At 40.3% G+C, this 14038-nt stretch overlaps 1 protein-coding gene and 1 long non-coding RNA gene across 3 annotated transcripts in view; one reads left to right on the top strand and one right to left on the bottom strand.

The window, feature by feature from the left end:
* LOC114007162 (uncharacterized) overlaps positions 1-13025 on the bottom strand; it is a 20248-nt gene extending 7223 nt beyond the window's left edge. The window contains exons 1-3 of one of the 2 annotated variants that reach the window (XR_003548796.1): positions 12910-13025; positions 7994-8048; positions 3751-3922 (exon numbers count right to left, since the gene is read on the bottom strand). This is a non-coding gene — a long non-coding RNA (uncharacterized LOC114007162). Of the gene's footprint in view, positions 1-3750; positions 3923-7993; positions 8049-12909 lie in introns of those variants that run through there. The other variant, XR_003548797.1, reaches the window with a different exon arrangement.
* PELI2 (pellino E3 ubiquitin protein ligase family member 2) overlaps positions 1-14038 on the top strand; it is a gene marked incomplete at its 5' end in the record, with an annotated part of 194231 nt that overhangs the window by 158754 nt on the left and 21439 nt on the right. Inside the window, 1 exon segment of the mRNA XM_006144864.2 lies at positions 8627-8728. Coding sequence (XP_006144926.1) covers positions 8627-8728 — 102 coding nt within the window.

Below are 14038 nucleotides of genomic sequence, written 5' to 3'. Positions count from 1 at the left end.
CCCCCTTGGGTTTTTTCCCCCCCCCCCCCTACACACACACACATGGCTGGCATGAGTTTCAAGCCTCCAGGTCCAGGACTCAAACCACGGTGGACCACGTGGAAGTCTAGCAACATAACCATTATGCCATCTGCTGGTCCTATGGCTTCATGGTTTTTAACATAAGCAGTTATTTTCTTCTTGTTCTTGGTATCCAATCTCTCCCTGTTCTGAATATGTAAGGACTGAAAAATGCCCATGTGACATTCTTGGTGACTTTTCCTTCTCTGACAATGTTTTAAATGTTTTACAGATTTCATTTATATATTAATTTGTAAATTTTAAATATCAATGTAAATGTTCTTACTTAGTTGGAGAGTATCACAGTAAAAGTACGTATTTACTCTCAGATGGCCCTGTGGCCTGGTGATGGGGGAGCCAGATCCCACTGGGTTCCAGGTCCTGGATCTAGTGGCTCAGGAAGCATGCCAGGCACATGTGCATGCATGCCCAGGGTCCCAACACATGGAGAAATGGAGGAGACAGGATTGCAACATGACTACACCCCATTGGGGGATGCTTCTCCCTCTCTCTCTGTTTCTCTCAGGTAAGTGCACACGTCCTCTGACAAGTTTAAAAAAGGAAAAAAATACACACTTGCTCTAACCATAAACAGCCTAACTTGTTCAGGAGCATATGAAACCTGTGTTAAAACACAACCCCTGCTCTGTGCCGAGATACCGTGCTCCTGTGTAATCAACACACCCATCCCATGCCCTTGGGTCTCAGGAAGTTGCACACACGAATAGCTATAATGTCTTCTGTGATGAGTCACGTAGGGAGGAAAAAGCTGTGGCTCCAACAGGCTTTGAAAATGGATCGTTCCAGTTGTCTTTTGTTGTGTAACACATTACTCCAAAATGTGTGACTCTGGGAAGGGTTTAGCTGTGTGGTCTGCCTCGGATCCACGTGGCAATTGCTGGGGAGCAGCTGGAGGACCCACTCCCAAGGCAGCTTTTCCGCTGACTCGCCTGCATTTAGTGCTCCTGGGCCCCTTTCTCCCCACAAGGCATTTCATTCTCCAGGGTCTCTCCGTGGGCTGGGGCTTCTTGTAGCCTGGTGGAGTCTGAGTAGGCAGGCTTCTTATCTGCAGCTGGGAACCCAAGAACCGCCCAGTGGAAGCTGCTGGCTTCTCCTGACTTGGATTCAGAAGCCCAATGTATCACTTCCACTGCGTCTGTTGGCCGAGCCAGCCCAGATTCCAGGGGGATGAATTAGATTGCACCATCCTTCAGAGCAGAAAGCTGTGAGCTGTCGAGGAGCTGATTTATGAAATTCCTCGGGGGTCTAACTCAGTTTTGGAAGTACTGGTTGCCCAACAACTGCTTTGTATTTAAGGAGAAAACGTGAAATGATACGCATTATTTGCTCTGCTTTGTACTTCATTCTTGCTTTAATGCAGTGAAGTCTGCAAGCCTGGCTCTGACTTCACTAGATTAATTGTGATGGTTATAATGCTAATTGTGGACAGATCCCAGTGGCAAGAGAGGGCTCAGAGGCAACTGAAGCCTTTATGTGTGAGTGACTAGGAATATGGTTGTGCTAGTAGAGACTGAAATAGGAAACCCAGGAGGAGGAAAATGTTTGGACTAAACAGTATGCTGCTGCCATTGACTACAAGTAACAGAATACCCAACCCAGAGCAGCTGAAAACCCTCACTTTTCTCCCAAAAGTCTGGGAACAGGTGGTTCCAGGTTTGATTCACCATCTCCAATATACCAGGGCCCTAAGTAGGCTTTTTTGAAAATCCTTTGGCCTCCCTCTCATGGTGCAAGGTGGCCACCACAGCTCCCACCATTTGGTTATTTCTTTTTGAAGAATTTTGCAGGAGAATGTGTGTGCTTACCAGAGAGGGAGAGAGGGAGAAAAAGAGAAAGTGGGAAAGCACCCTCATGGGGGAATAGTCATACCGTAATCTCTTTTCCTTCATTTCTTCCTCCTTTTGGGATTTTGTTTTTTGGGTTGTTTTTTCTTTTCTTTTTTTTTTTTTTTTTTTTTTTTTTTTTCTTTTTTGAGAAAGATTTTTGCTACAGGGCATGTGCACTTGCCAGAAAAACAAAGAGACAGAAAGTAAGAAATCATTCCCCAAGGGGGATGGCCATGCCTCAGTCCCTTCTCCTCTATTCTCCTCTCGGGATTTTGGGCACGTGCACACACACATGCCCAGCGTGAGTTTTAAGCCGCCAGGTCTGGGACTCGAACTGCCATCGACTACGTGGGAGTCCAGCATCATAACCATTACGCCATCTGCTGGTCCCTCCTTTTGGAATTTTGGACATGCACCTGGTACATTTCTCAAGCCACAGGTCCATGACTCAGACTCTGTAGTCAGCCACGTGGGAACCAGTCACTGCAGCCACCATGCCACAGGCTGGCCCCATCAGGTTATTTTCTTTTTTCTTTTCCTTTTTTTGAGAGAGAGAGATTTTTGCCATAAGGTGCATACACTTGCCAGAGAGACAGAAAGCAAGAAATCACCCCCTGGGGGGAATGGCCATGCCACACACAATCCCTTCTCTTCCATTCTCCCCTCAGGATCTTGGTCACCCACGCATATGCACCCAGCATGAGTTTTAACAGTTCTGAGCTGGGACTCGAACTGTGGTCAACTACATGGGAGTTCAGTGATGTAACCATTACACCATCTGCTGGTCCCAGGTTATTTTCTTAATGACACCTGAGATATCTGACCTGGTATTTCCAGCCCCACGAGCTCCCCACCCCCAATTTCTCTTTAGCCTCATGGGTCAGGATGAGGTCTCATTTCCACATGCTGGCCTCAGGCTAGCCCGGGAGAGCTGGTGGGGTATTGTCAGCTTTTTCATGCCCCACGTTGCTCCGTTGCTCGCAACCAGAAAAACATTGGGTAAGCAACCAGCGTGCCTGCCACGGTGATGTATTCCATTTTCTCTCCCACGCAGCTGATAAAGGCTCACTTAGCAGCCTTATAGAGCTTGAATTAAATGGGCTAAATCATAACTATAATAAATTAGGATTTTCTAGAAAACAGTTCCTTTCTCAGTTGGCTTTTTCCCTTTTACTTTATAGTTGAGTGCTACCCCCACTGCTTTTTAACAAATAAAAAGATTTAATTATTTCTCTTTTAAAATTTGAATAAAAGTTCTTTGGCTGCCTGGAAGACAGGTATGCCCATTAGGCATCTTGCAGACAATGAGAGTTTGCATTACGCATCGCCTATTATTATATATTATGTATCTTTACAAGTACTTTATAGAAGTGCATATGGGTTTATAGCAAGGAAAAAAATTGTGTAGACCCATGAGCCAGGTTTGTTTTCAAGTCTGGAGACTTGGAGAGCTCTCCACACTTAGTGTGTGTTGCACATTGACTCTGGACTACCAGTTCTGACTGTTGTCATCCTTCAGTAGCAAAGACTGGCTGAGCTGAGCTGAGCATTGAACTTAGAAGATACAGATCCTCAGCTCAGAAGGAAAAGTCTTGGCTCAGCAAGGGCCTGTCTGGGCATCTGGGATTGCAAAGTAATGGTTAATTTCTTAAACTGGATCGGGTGGAGGATTCTATTCTGTTAAAGGACTTAGCTTCCAAATTTGAGTCGGTGGAGTAAAATTACAACATTAGGTTACAGCCATTATGTTTGAACTAAATCATAGCAAATGCCGAGAGAAGGCCCTACCTACTTTCCTTTCTGTTATTTCAGAAATAGATCTCAAACAACCATGTGCCTTTGGGGAAATTTTTATTTCCAAAATATTTGCAGTGATTGAGTCAAGCCAATGAATATGTGATTTACTAGACATTTTATTTCTGAAAGTTGTATTTTAAACGTGAAACTATATTGTTGAGAACGTGATATTCTTCACAGCAAAACAAACTTACTGCCTTCTGTACTTGCAGATTTCTCTGTAAGATATGACCCAGAAAAGTAAAATTTTATCTCAAGTTCGAACTTGTTTTTAAGTTTTGCTATAGGGTGCATGTGCTCACCAGAAAGAGAGAAACTGAGAAATCATTTCTGATTTCTGGGGAAAGAATGAGGGAAGGGTAACCATTGCCACAAATCCCTTCCCCTCCATTCTTCTCTCAGAATTGTAGGTACTCCCGCCTCCCGGCATGATTTTCAAGCCGCTCCATCTGGGACTCGAACTGCACAGCTGGCCGTGTAGGATCTTTCTGCCTTAACCTCCACGCTACCTGCTGGACCTTGGACTCTCCTCCTGACTTCCCCCGACTGCCTAAGTTTGGCCCCATCCTAGACTTTAATATATGTAAAAAGATCATGTGAGATCTGATTCATGTCATCAAGGGAAGTCCTCATCTCTCCATTTATTTCTGAGGGGCCCAGTGGGGGCTCTGGGTGGGCTAGTGTGACTGCCATATTTTGCTCCAACTCCCAGGCCTGGCTGAAGTCTCAGTCCTCCCGGGCCAGCTCATCACCGTGCTTCTGCCTCTGGCAGGTGCGGCCTGGTGGGTCCAGGGCTCTAGTACTCAGGGCTCTCAAAGGGCAGGACTTCCCTCCTGGCTTAGCCTCTCCAGAGTGAAACCCCTACTAAAACTGGAAGTGACTTTGAGATGGATGTCGCCCTAATTCTTCTGCCACCCCTGCTAACAGGGTGTGCATTATCACTTTCCCAGAGTCACTCACCACCTTCTAGGGACTTTGTCTCCTGCACAATCTCTGTTCTTATGTCCCTATCTTCCCCAAATCCAGAAACCTCTGAATCATAGCCCTCAGTGAGGACTTTCCTATCAATAAGATGCACAAAACATATTTTTTGACCCCAAAACATTCACCTTTCCTAACCTCAACCATTCATATTTTAGCAACATAAAAAAAAAAAGCAGAAATTTGAAAATATATATATTTTTAAAATAGGCTCAACATTCAAGATATCCTGACCAGGCATTTATCTCTCAGACTACCAGCATTTCCGCTCCTGTAGGAGTGTCAAGAGAGCCGGGATCAGCCCTACATCATTATGGTCCCCTTTGCTGGGTCAGTTTCTGGACCCTATAAGTAGCTTTTTTCTTGTGTTGCCACATGAAGTACAGTGGTTCAAGTCCCAGACCTGGTGACTTGAAAATCACAGCAGGCACGTGTGTGTGTATGTGTGTGTGTGTGTGTGTGTGCGTGTGCCCAGAATCCCAAGAGGAGAATGGAGAAGAAAGGATTGCAGCATGGCTGTCCCCCAGGGAGTGATTTCTTAGTTTCTCTCTCTCTGTTTCTCTCCAGTGAGTGTACATGCCCTACAGCAGAACCTTAAAAAAGAAAAAGAAAAAAGAATATTCTTAGAATGAAATGCCTAGGAAGACTGGTATCACTTAGCACCCAGTAGTGACTTTTCCTGGTGCTTCCCAACTTTTCCTGGTGTGGCAGTGTCTCTAGAGCTCCCTGCCTAGAGCTGTCAGTTCCCAGGGAGAGCACGAAATCTGCCTAGGGCACTGATTCCACACCACATTGGGAAGAAATGGTCACATACTGAAACTTGCAAGTGTGTTACAGAGTAAGGAGCAAAATGTGTAATAATTTTAAGAGAAGGTGCTTGAAGCATGAGAAACATGGCTTGCGGGCTGCTCTCCTAGACTTCTCCAAGGTTGGGTAACTTCCAATTGAGACGTCTTGGGGAGAACTCGAGGAAATACTGTATTTAAGAAAGTACTATTGGGACCACAGATGGTGTAATGGTCACATCACTGGATCCTCATGTAGCCGACTGCAGTTCAAGTATCAGACCTGGTGGCTTAAAATTCACACGAAGCGTGTGTGTGTGTTGTGGTTGTGTGTGTGTGTGTGTGTGGGTGTGTGTGCCCAAGATCCTGAGAAGAGGATGGAGAAGAATGGATGGCAGTGTGGCCATCCCCCCTGGGGGGAGATTTCTCGCTTTCTGTGTCTCTGTCTCTCCAGTGAGTTCATCTACCCTGTAGCAAAAAAACTCTAAAAGAAAAAAGAAAGAAGGTACTATCATACAGAAATGTGTATCTTTTAACAATGTTTTCCGCAATTACTCCTGTTGGCTCTTGGTGTGCAGCTAATTGGCAAATTATAGACATTCTTTTTTTATATATGCATGTGCCAAAAAAAGTTTCAATTGATATATTTGTAAATTGAATCCATTTTAAATGCAATAGATACTTTTTAAGGAACCCTAAAATAGGTTATTTTATACGTCTTAATTATTAGTTTAGTTAAGTTTGAGTTTAATAAATTATTTTACTTAAAGTTTTCTTTTGCTGACTATAAACACTCACTTATTTTTAAATTTAATTTTCCCCAGCTTTATTGAGGTATAATTAACAAAAATTACATATATTCAAGATTTGCTGTATGTACGCATTGTGAAATGATTACACAGCATCCTTAGTCCAGAAGTCCAGAATTCAAAATACTCCACAGTTCAAGTTTGTAAACATCACCATGACACTTGCCAAGTGGAATGGTCCATACCTCTCTCAGGAAGGGCCACACTCAAAATATTGCAGTACAAAAACACTGTATAAAACTAATTCCAGGCTAGATTTGTAAGGAGTCTATAAGACAAATTAATTTCATGTTTAGACTTGGTTCCTCTTTTTCAAGATATCTTGTTATGTATAGGTCTATATTTCAAAATTCAAAAAAAAATCTGAAATCTGAAACCTCCTGTTCTGAAGTAGTTTGGATGAGGGGTTCTGAACCTGGACCACAGTCAAATTAATTAATACATGCATCGCATTTACATTTACACATCTTAAACTAGAAATAGTTCTTTATAAATTTGGCTTTCTTTTTTCTTTTCTTTTTTTTTTTTTTGAGAGTTTTTGCTATAGGGCACATATGCTTGCCAGAAAGTAGAGAGAGACAGAGAGACAGAAAGCGAGAAATCACCCTCCAGGGGGAGTGACCACGCCACAATCCCTTCTCCTCCATTCTCCTCTTGAAATCTTGGGCACTCATGCACATGCACCTGACATGAGTTTAAGCCACTGGGTCCAAGACTCGAACTACATAGCCACTACACCATCTGCTCGTCCCTATAAATCTGGCTTTCAAAAGATAGCATTTAAAAAAAAAAAAAAAGATAGCATTTTATAACCGATGCCATTGAATTTATCTGACATAGACTGATGAAAATTTAAGACTACTTTCGTTAGTGGAGTTGAGTAGTTTTAGAAGTTTTTTTTTTTTTATTTCTGAGCATATTAAATATCTGTATTACTTCTAATACTTGTATTATCTTAATGAAGCACATAAAATAAAACATTAGTTCAATCATGAAGTTCCTCAGAGCAGATTATTAAATAATCATGACATGAACCAGGCCAACTTCAAAGTTGATTTGGAAAGTTGTGCTATTTATTGCTCTAAGCTATTATATTAGTCAAACATAAATGTTCAGAGTACATTTTTATTAACTATATGTCCAGGTACTTCTAAAAGCTTTCTTGGTCTTCATACAGTTATGGGCGTTCAATAAATGTTTAATAGAAAGGCTTATTAAAGTTTTATTTATTATAATTCATGTAAAGGAGTAGAAATGAAGATAAATTAGGTTAAAGTAATGGACAAAATGTGTAATTGAAATAATTTGGAGTACAATTCAAATCAATTTCTCTGTTCATTTAGAAATATTAAAAGTATGTGACCACAACGGAAGTCAGTATGCAGGCACTAAGAGCCATAACATAGCTTGATGGTTTGAAATAGAAAATTCGCTTTTTCTAGTCTAAAAAGAAAACCAAGTTACCTACCTTATTTATTGAGCGGATCAAACAATTGTGTATACAAGATTTAAATGAGATGTATGACAAAATACAGACATTGTTATCATTGGTAAAATAATACAGTTATGTGTCATGTAACAATAGGGAAACTTCCTGCGAAGTGTGACTTCGGGTGATTTCACCATTGTGCTGTGCTTCACCATTGTGTGATCTGCCATTGACTGAAACGTTATTATGAAGCATATAACTACATTATAATGCAGAAATCCTTACCCACATTGGCAGCTGTTTTCAGTCATCCTTGTATGACACTTATAATGTCTGGCACCTAGAAAAAAATAATGAAACAAAATGTCATTGATGTACTTGTGTAAAATAAACATTAATGTTTTCACTCACTCACTGTATTAGTTTCAAAATGTCATCACTGGGGCCAGCAAGTGGTGTGATGGTTGAGGCGCTGGACCCTTACAGCCTTGACCACGGTTTAAGTCCCAGACTCGGAGGCTTGAAACTCATACTGGGCATGTGCATGCTCAAAATCCTGAGAGGAGAAGGGAAGGTTAGAGGCTGAGGCATAGCCATCCTCCCAAGGGGTGATTTCTCATTTTCTCTCTCTCTCTCTGTCTCTGGCAAGCGCATACACCCTATGGGAAAAATCTCTCTATAAGGAAAAAAAAAGTCATCACTGAGTTGAAGTAAGATTAGAATAATCGATTCAACCAAAATTGTGACCGTTGCTCCTCTGTTACTCAGGGTGCAGCCGAGGGACAAGCCTCACTGTTAGGAAAAGGCTGGCTCGCGCTGGGTTTTGCTGGTCCAGTGAGGATTCTTAACGACTGATAGAATTATAAGATGGTAAAATAAATTTCAACACACTTTTGTATTTTGTTATTTTATTCTTAGGCTATCAGCTGCAAAGGTCAGCACAGCATATCCTACACCCTGTCAAGGAACCAGACTGTGGTGGTCGAGTACACCCATGATAAAGATACGGATATGTTCCAGGTAATGTCTTTCTTTTTCACTGGCAAATTTAGCACATTTTTCTTTCAAGTCTGTGTTTTGATATATAATTGGAGCATCTAGCACAGCAGTGTTGATGATGCTCGGCGGGGATAGGGGAGTAAATAATAAATAAATAAATAAATAAATAAATAATGTCAAGACAAGTACCAAGAAAGTATGGTAGATACTAGCACCGTACCCTGTGCCAAAATGAACTCTAGAAGAGAGTGAACCTTTAAGTGTAAACCTGAAGGAGCAAGTCGCCCGAGGCACAGTGGTACCGCAGCACCACTCAGTGCTGAGGCCATGCGGGAGGGTCCTGGGGTGGCATCCCTGGGTCTTCGTGTGCACACCAGGTGCTTGTGCACATGCCCGTGGTCCTGGCTCGCTGAGGCTGGATTGCAATGTGATGAGCCTATTGGGGGTGCCTCCCTCTGCCTATCCTCCACCTCTTCTTCTCTCGTGGGAGAAATAAATCAAATGACGGAACAGAAGTCCTAGGACAAAATTTAGGTGCATTTGTATGCTTGGACTGGGAAAGAAGGTATACCACATGAACAGAGAGATTGTACTTTACACAACTTAGCTTCTTTCTGAATGTTAAAAACATGAAAAATTGGGACTATTTAGATAGACTATCAAGTAGACACAGGATTGATACGTGCAATATATTAATTACATTTCAAATATTTTAAAAATAAGGAATGAGAAATTCTCAAAAGAAGAAATATAAATGGCTATTAAATATATAAAATTATTTTAAAAATCAAATAAATTAAAACTCAACTACTCTTTACTACCTATTAATTGGAAAATATTAAATTATATCACATTGTATGGAATTGATAGTCCTAATGGGTTACCAATCATTTAAACAATCAGACTGATTGACTCAGTAATTCTGCCTTTAGCGATTTTTTTAAAGAATTACTTTAGCGAACTTTTAAATTTTATTTTACTTATTATTTTAATTTGGGACAGAGTGAGAAAGGGACAGAGTGAGAGAGAGAGGGAAAGTGAGAAAGTATGCCCCAGGTCTGGGACTCGAACCATGGCCAACCATGTGGAAGTCCAGTGCCCTTAACCACCACGCCGCCCATTGGCCCCCCCTTCAACAATTTTTATACATAGATTAGGAAATATGAACAAAGATTTCATCACAAAGGTGTTCATTATAGTGTTGTACATACTAACAAAAACTAAAAATAAATCTGTGCTTCTGGTGGGGATGACTACAGTATGGTACATTTAGATGCAAAACACCACATAGCCATTACATGATTAGTAAATGGGAAATACAATAAAGTAAATGGGGGGGGGAGGCAAATGCCCTATCCTTACTTTATTTTTTATATGTATGCACAAACACACATAAACCTATATGTGAAGGACAGACGGTACTGAAAACAAGTGCCCAGTGTTTTCCACCCTATTTTCTGTAGTATCAGGAAGTGCATGCATAACCAGACCTCCTGCATCAGTACTTTTGATCAAGAAAGAAAGACAATTCCACAGTATTCTAAAAAAATCAGTAATGGTCATGAATTTCAACACTTTAGACTCGTAAGAAGAACTAGCATAAAGCGAAATCTTTTTTTTTCCTAAACTTTTCACAAAATTTAGGAGAAATACTTGCTGATGTCCATCAAATTAAAAATTAATAGTAAAAATAGTATAAATTAGCCATCTAGGGGAAAAATTATATTAGTAACTCACATCATAAGATTCCAAATAGATGAAATACTTCATTTTTTTAAGTAGGAAAAGTATTAGAAGGAAAACTTGGGGGAACCAGCAGTTGGCATAATGACTATGTTGCTGGACTCCCATGTAGTTGACTGTGGTTCAAGTCCCAGACCCGGTAGCTTAAACTCACACTGGGCACATGTGCGTGCATGCCCAAGATCCCCAGAGGAGAATGGAGGAGAAAGGATTGCAGCGTGGCCATCCTCCCCAGGGAGGTGATTTCTTGCTTTCTGTCTCTCTGTCTCCCTCTCTTTCTGGTGAGCGCACGCTCCCTATAGCAAAAACCTATTTAAAAAAAAAAGAAAAGAAAAAAATTTTTAAAAAAAGAAAAACTTGGGGAACTATAACTTCAAGAAAGAAGAACGTTCTATGAGATAAAACTCATAAACCATAAAATAAATTATAGAAAAAAGTTTTCTTTTTAGGCAGTTAACATTTGTATGCAGCCAAAATATTATAAAGTGAAAATAGAAAGCAAATGACAAAAGGGGATATATTTATCATTTGTGTCACGAAGGGTTAATGTCCCAAATATATAAGGTACTCCTAGAACTCACTAAAAAAAAGAACTAACTACAGTCAAGTAGATCAATGGGAAAAGGATCGCAGAAACAGTTCATCAAAAAGGGAAGGTAACTATTAAATAGGCTCAAATATGCATGAAAAATCTTTGAAAAGGTAAACAAGATATTAATAAAAAGAGAAGCATGAATAAAATCACAGAGAGAGCCATTTTTCATTATGCGATTGGCAAAAACTTAAAAGGTTTTGTTGAAGATGTGGTGGAAACACTCCTCTCTCTTATAAACTGGCATTACCTGTGTGGGGGAGTGATTTGGAAATACCTATGAGAAACAGAACGTGTACACACTTTAACTTGGCTCTTCTCTTTCTAGGGATTTACCAAAGACATATTCTTACATACATCCAAAATGACATTTGTACAAAATTATGCTCAGCAGCAAAACATGGGAAACAACCTAGATGTCCTTCTGCAGGGGGCAAGTTGAATGAATTTGTGTTCAGGCATAGAGTGGAGTTCTGCAAAACTGTACAACAGAACAAGGAAAAGCTCTACATCGCTATGAGAAGAGCACTAAGCACATTAAATGAACAAAGTACTAATACTATTACATGTATTGTGTCATACTGATAGTATTACTTTCAGTCAAGAGTATATAAAGTTAAATATTAGTAAATGAAATGAATAATATTATTTTAAATAATGTATATTACATTAATTATTAAATGTTTAGTATGGTTAAATGATCTAAATAATGCTTCTATGAGCTAAAACTCTTTGAAAGGATAAACAAGATATTAATTAAGCCATTGCCAGGGTCAGCAGATGGCATAATGGTTATGTCGCTGGACTCCCATGTAGTCAGCAATGTTTTGAGTCCCTGACCAGTGGCTTAAAGTTCACACTGGGTGCAGGTATATGTGTGCCCAAAGTCTCAAGAGGAAAACGGAGATGGAACTGCATCATGGCCATCCCCTCTAACGAGTAATTTCTCACTTTCTGTCTCTCTGTCTCTCTCTATCCGGCAAGCATACATGCCCTATAGCAGAAATCATTCTAAAAAATTAATAAATAAAAATAAAGCCATTGCCTTTATGGGGAAAGGGACTGGGCAGGTGATATGCAGGAAGACATTTCATACTTTTTGATTTTGAAACAATGTGAATGTGTTAGCTATTTAAAAAAAAAAAATACTAACCAAACCTAGGCAGACAGAAAGATAAATAGACAAAAGACAAAATAGTCATAGTCACAAATGTAGACATAGTTTTAAACCCCAAAGTAAGATTTATCATCATTAGGCAAAATATTAACAGTGTTTTGATTCTTCATACTATTTCATTATATAATGTTCTATATATCTTTCTCCTCATTCTACCAAAGAAAATCTCTTCCTACAGAAGTCTATGCATACATAATACTCCCCAGCTTATATTTTTATGGAACTTTATAGTGATTTCTTTTTTTAATATTCCCCAAGATTATGCGTTTTCAATTTATGGGTTTTTTACTACTTATGATAGTAAAGATTTAGATTTTTTTTACTACTTACAGTAGTGAAGATTTATATGATATTTAATACTAAAAATGTGAATTTGGACCGGCAGATGGCACAATGGTTACGTTGCTGGACTCCCACGTAGTCAACTGTGGTTCAAGTCCTAGACCTGGTGGCTTAAAATTCACTACAGGCACTTGTGTGTGTGTGTGTGTGTGTGTGTGTGTGTGTGTGTGTGCCCAAAATCCCAAGAGGAGAATGGAGGAGAAATGATTGTGGCATGACCATCCCCCTTAAGGAGTAACTTCTCACTTTCTGTCTCTCTGTTTCTCTTTGTCTCTCTAGCAAGCATACGCTCTCTATAGCAAAAATCTCTCTCTAAAAAAAAGAAAATGTGAATCAAGAGTAGTTTACAATTGTCGGTGATTCTTTGTTCCACTTCATGTCATCAACTTCCTGCAATGACACATATAATAAGTTAAGTACTGTGAGACTGAATTCCTTTAAGACGAATCTTGTTTCTTAGCAATTTTTCAAAATTCCATGTAGTCTTCTTTAGGTGACATATTGTGACATAGATGATGTGTGCTTCGCCATTGTGCAGTCACATTCTACTTCATATGTTCGCTTTCTTCCTTCTCATCTCTACAGAATTCATGAGATTTTGTTGGATTTTTTGGGATGCCGGTATTGATTCTAAGGGCTTTATGTATGCTTCCCATTTTATCACACAGAATACTACCAAACTCAAGATTTAATAAAGTAAATAATAGTTTAGCTGTAGGCACATGCCAGTGAGGAATACAATGACCAGGAGCATGGTTCAGTGTCACCACCTGGATTTGTGCTCAGGTACCAGCAGCTTTACCCACCCTGGCTTTTGGACCATCACTGCCTCTCCCAAACACAGTGACAGGGGTAAATGTGTCTTCATAGTATTATGAGAGCAATTTTTTTTTTTTTTTGGAGAGGTTTTTGCTATAGAGTGCATGCACTCGCCAGACAGAGAGAGTTAGTGAAACAGAAAGCGAGAAATCACCCCCCAGTGGGGATGGTCACGCCGCAATCCCTTCTCCTCCATTCTCCTCTTGGGATCTTGGGCACGCACACACACATGCCTGGCGTGAGTTTTAACCTACTGGGTCTGGGACGCGAACCGTGGTCCACTACGTGGGAGTCCAGCGACATAGCCATTACACTAACTGCTGGTTCCCCCCCCCCTTTTTTTTTCTTGGAGAGGTTTTTATTTTTTTATTTTTTTTTGAATTCTCAATTTCATAGTCTTTGGACTTGGGTATTTGGATTGGGTCCTATTTTGTGGGTTTGTTTTTTGTTTTGTTTTGTTTTTTTAAGAGAGATTTTTGCTGTAAGGCATGTGTCAGACAGAAAGCGAGAAATCACCTCCCAGGGGAGGATGACCACACCATAATCTCTTCTCTGTTCTCCTCTTGGAATTTTGGGTACACATACACACACACACACACACAAACGCCTGGCGTGAGTTTTAAGCCTGTGGATCTAGGACTTGAACCACGGCCGGCCA

The sequence above is a fragment of the Tupaia chinensis genome, unplaced genomic scaffold (assembly GCF_000334495.1).
Source record: "Tupaia chinensis unplaced genomic scaffold, TupChi_1.0 Scaffold000133_1, whole genome shotgun sequence".
In the NCBI taxonomy this organism is placed as follows: domain Eukaryota; kingdom Metazoa; phylum Chordata; class Mammalia; order Scandentia; family Tupaiidae; genus Tupaia; species Tupaia belangeri.
Note: the sequence above shows the minus strand (reverse complement) of the source record. Positions and strands in the feature narration are given on the sequence as shown.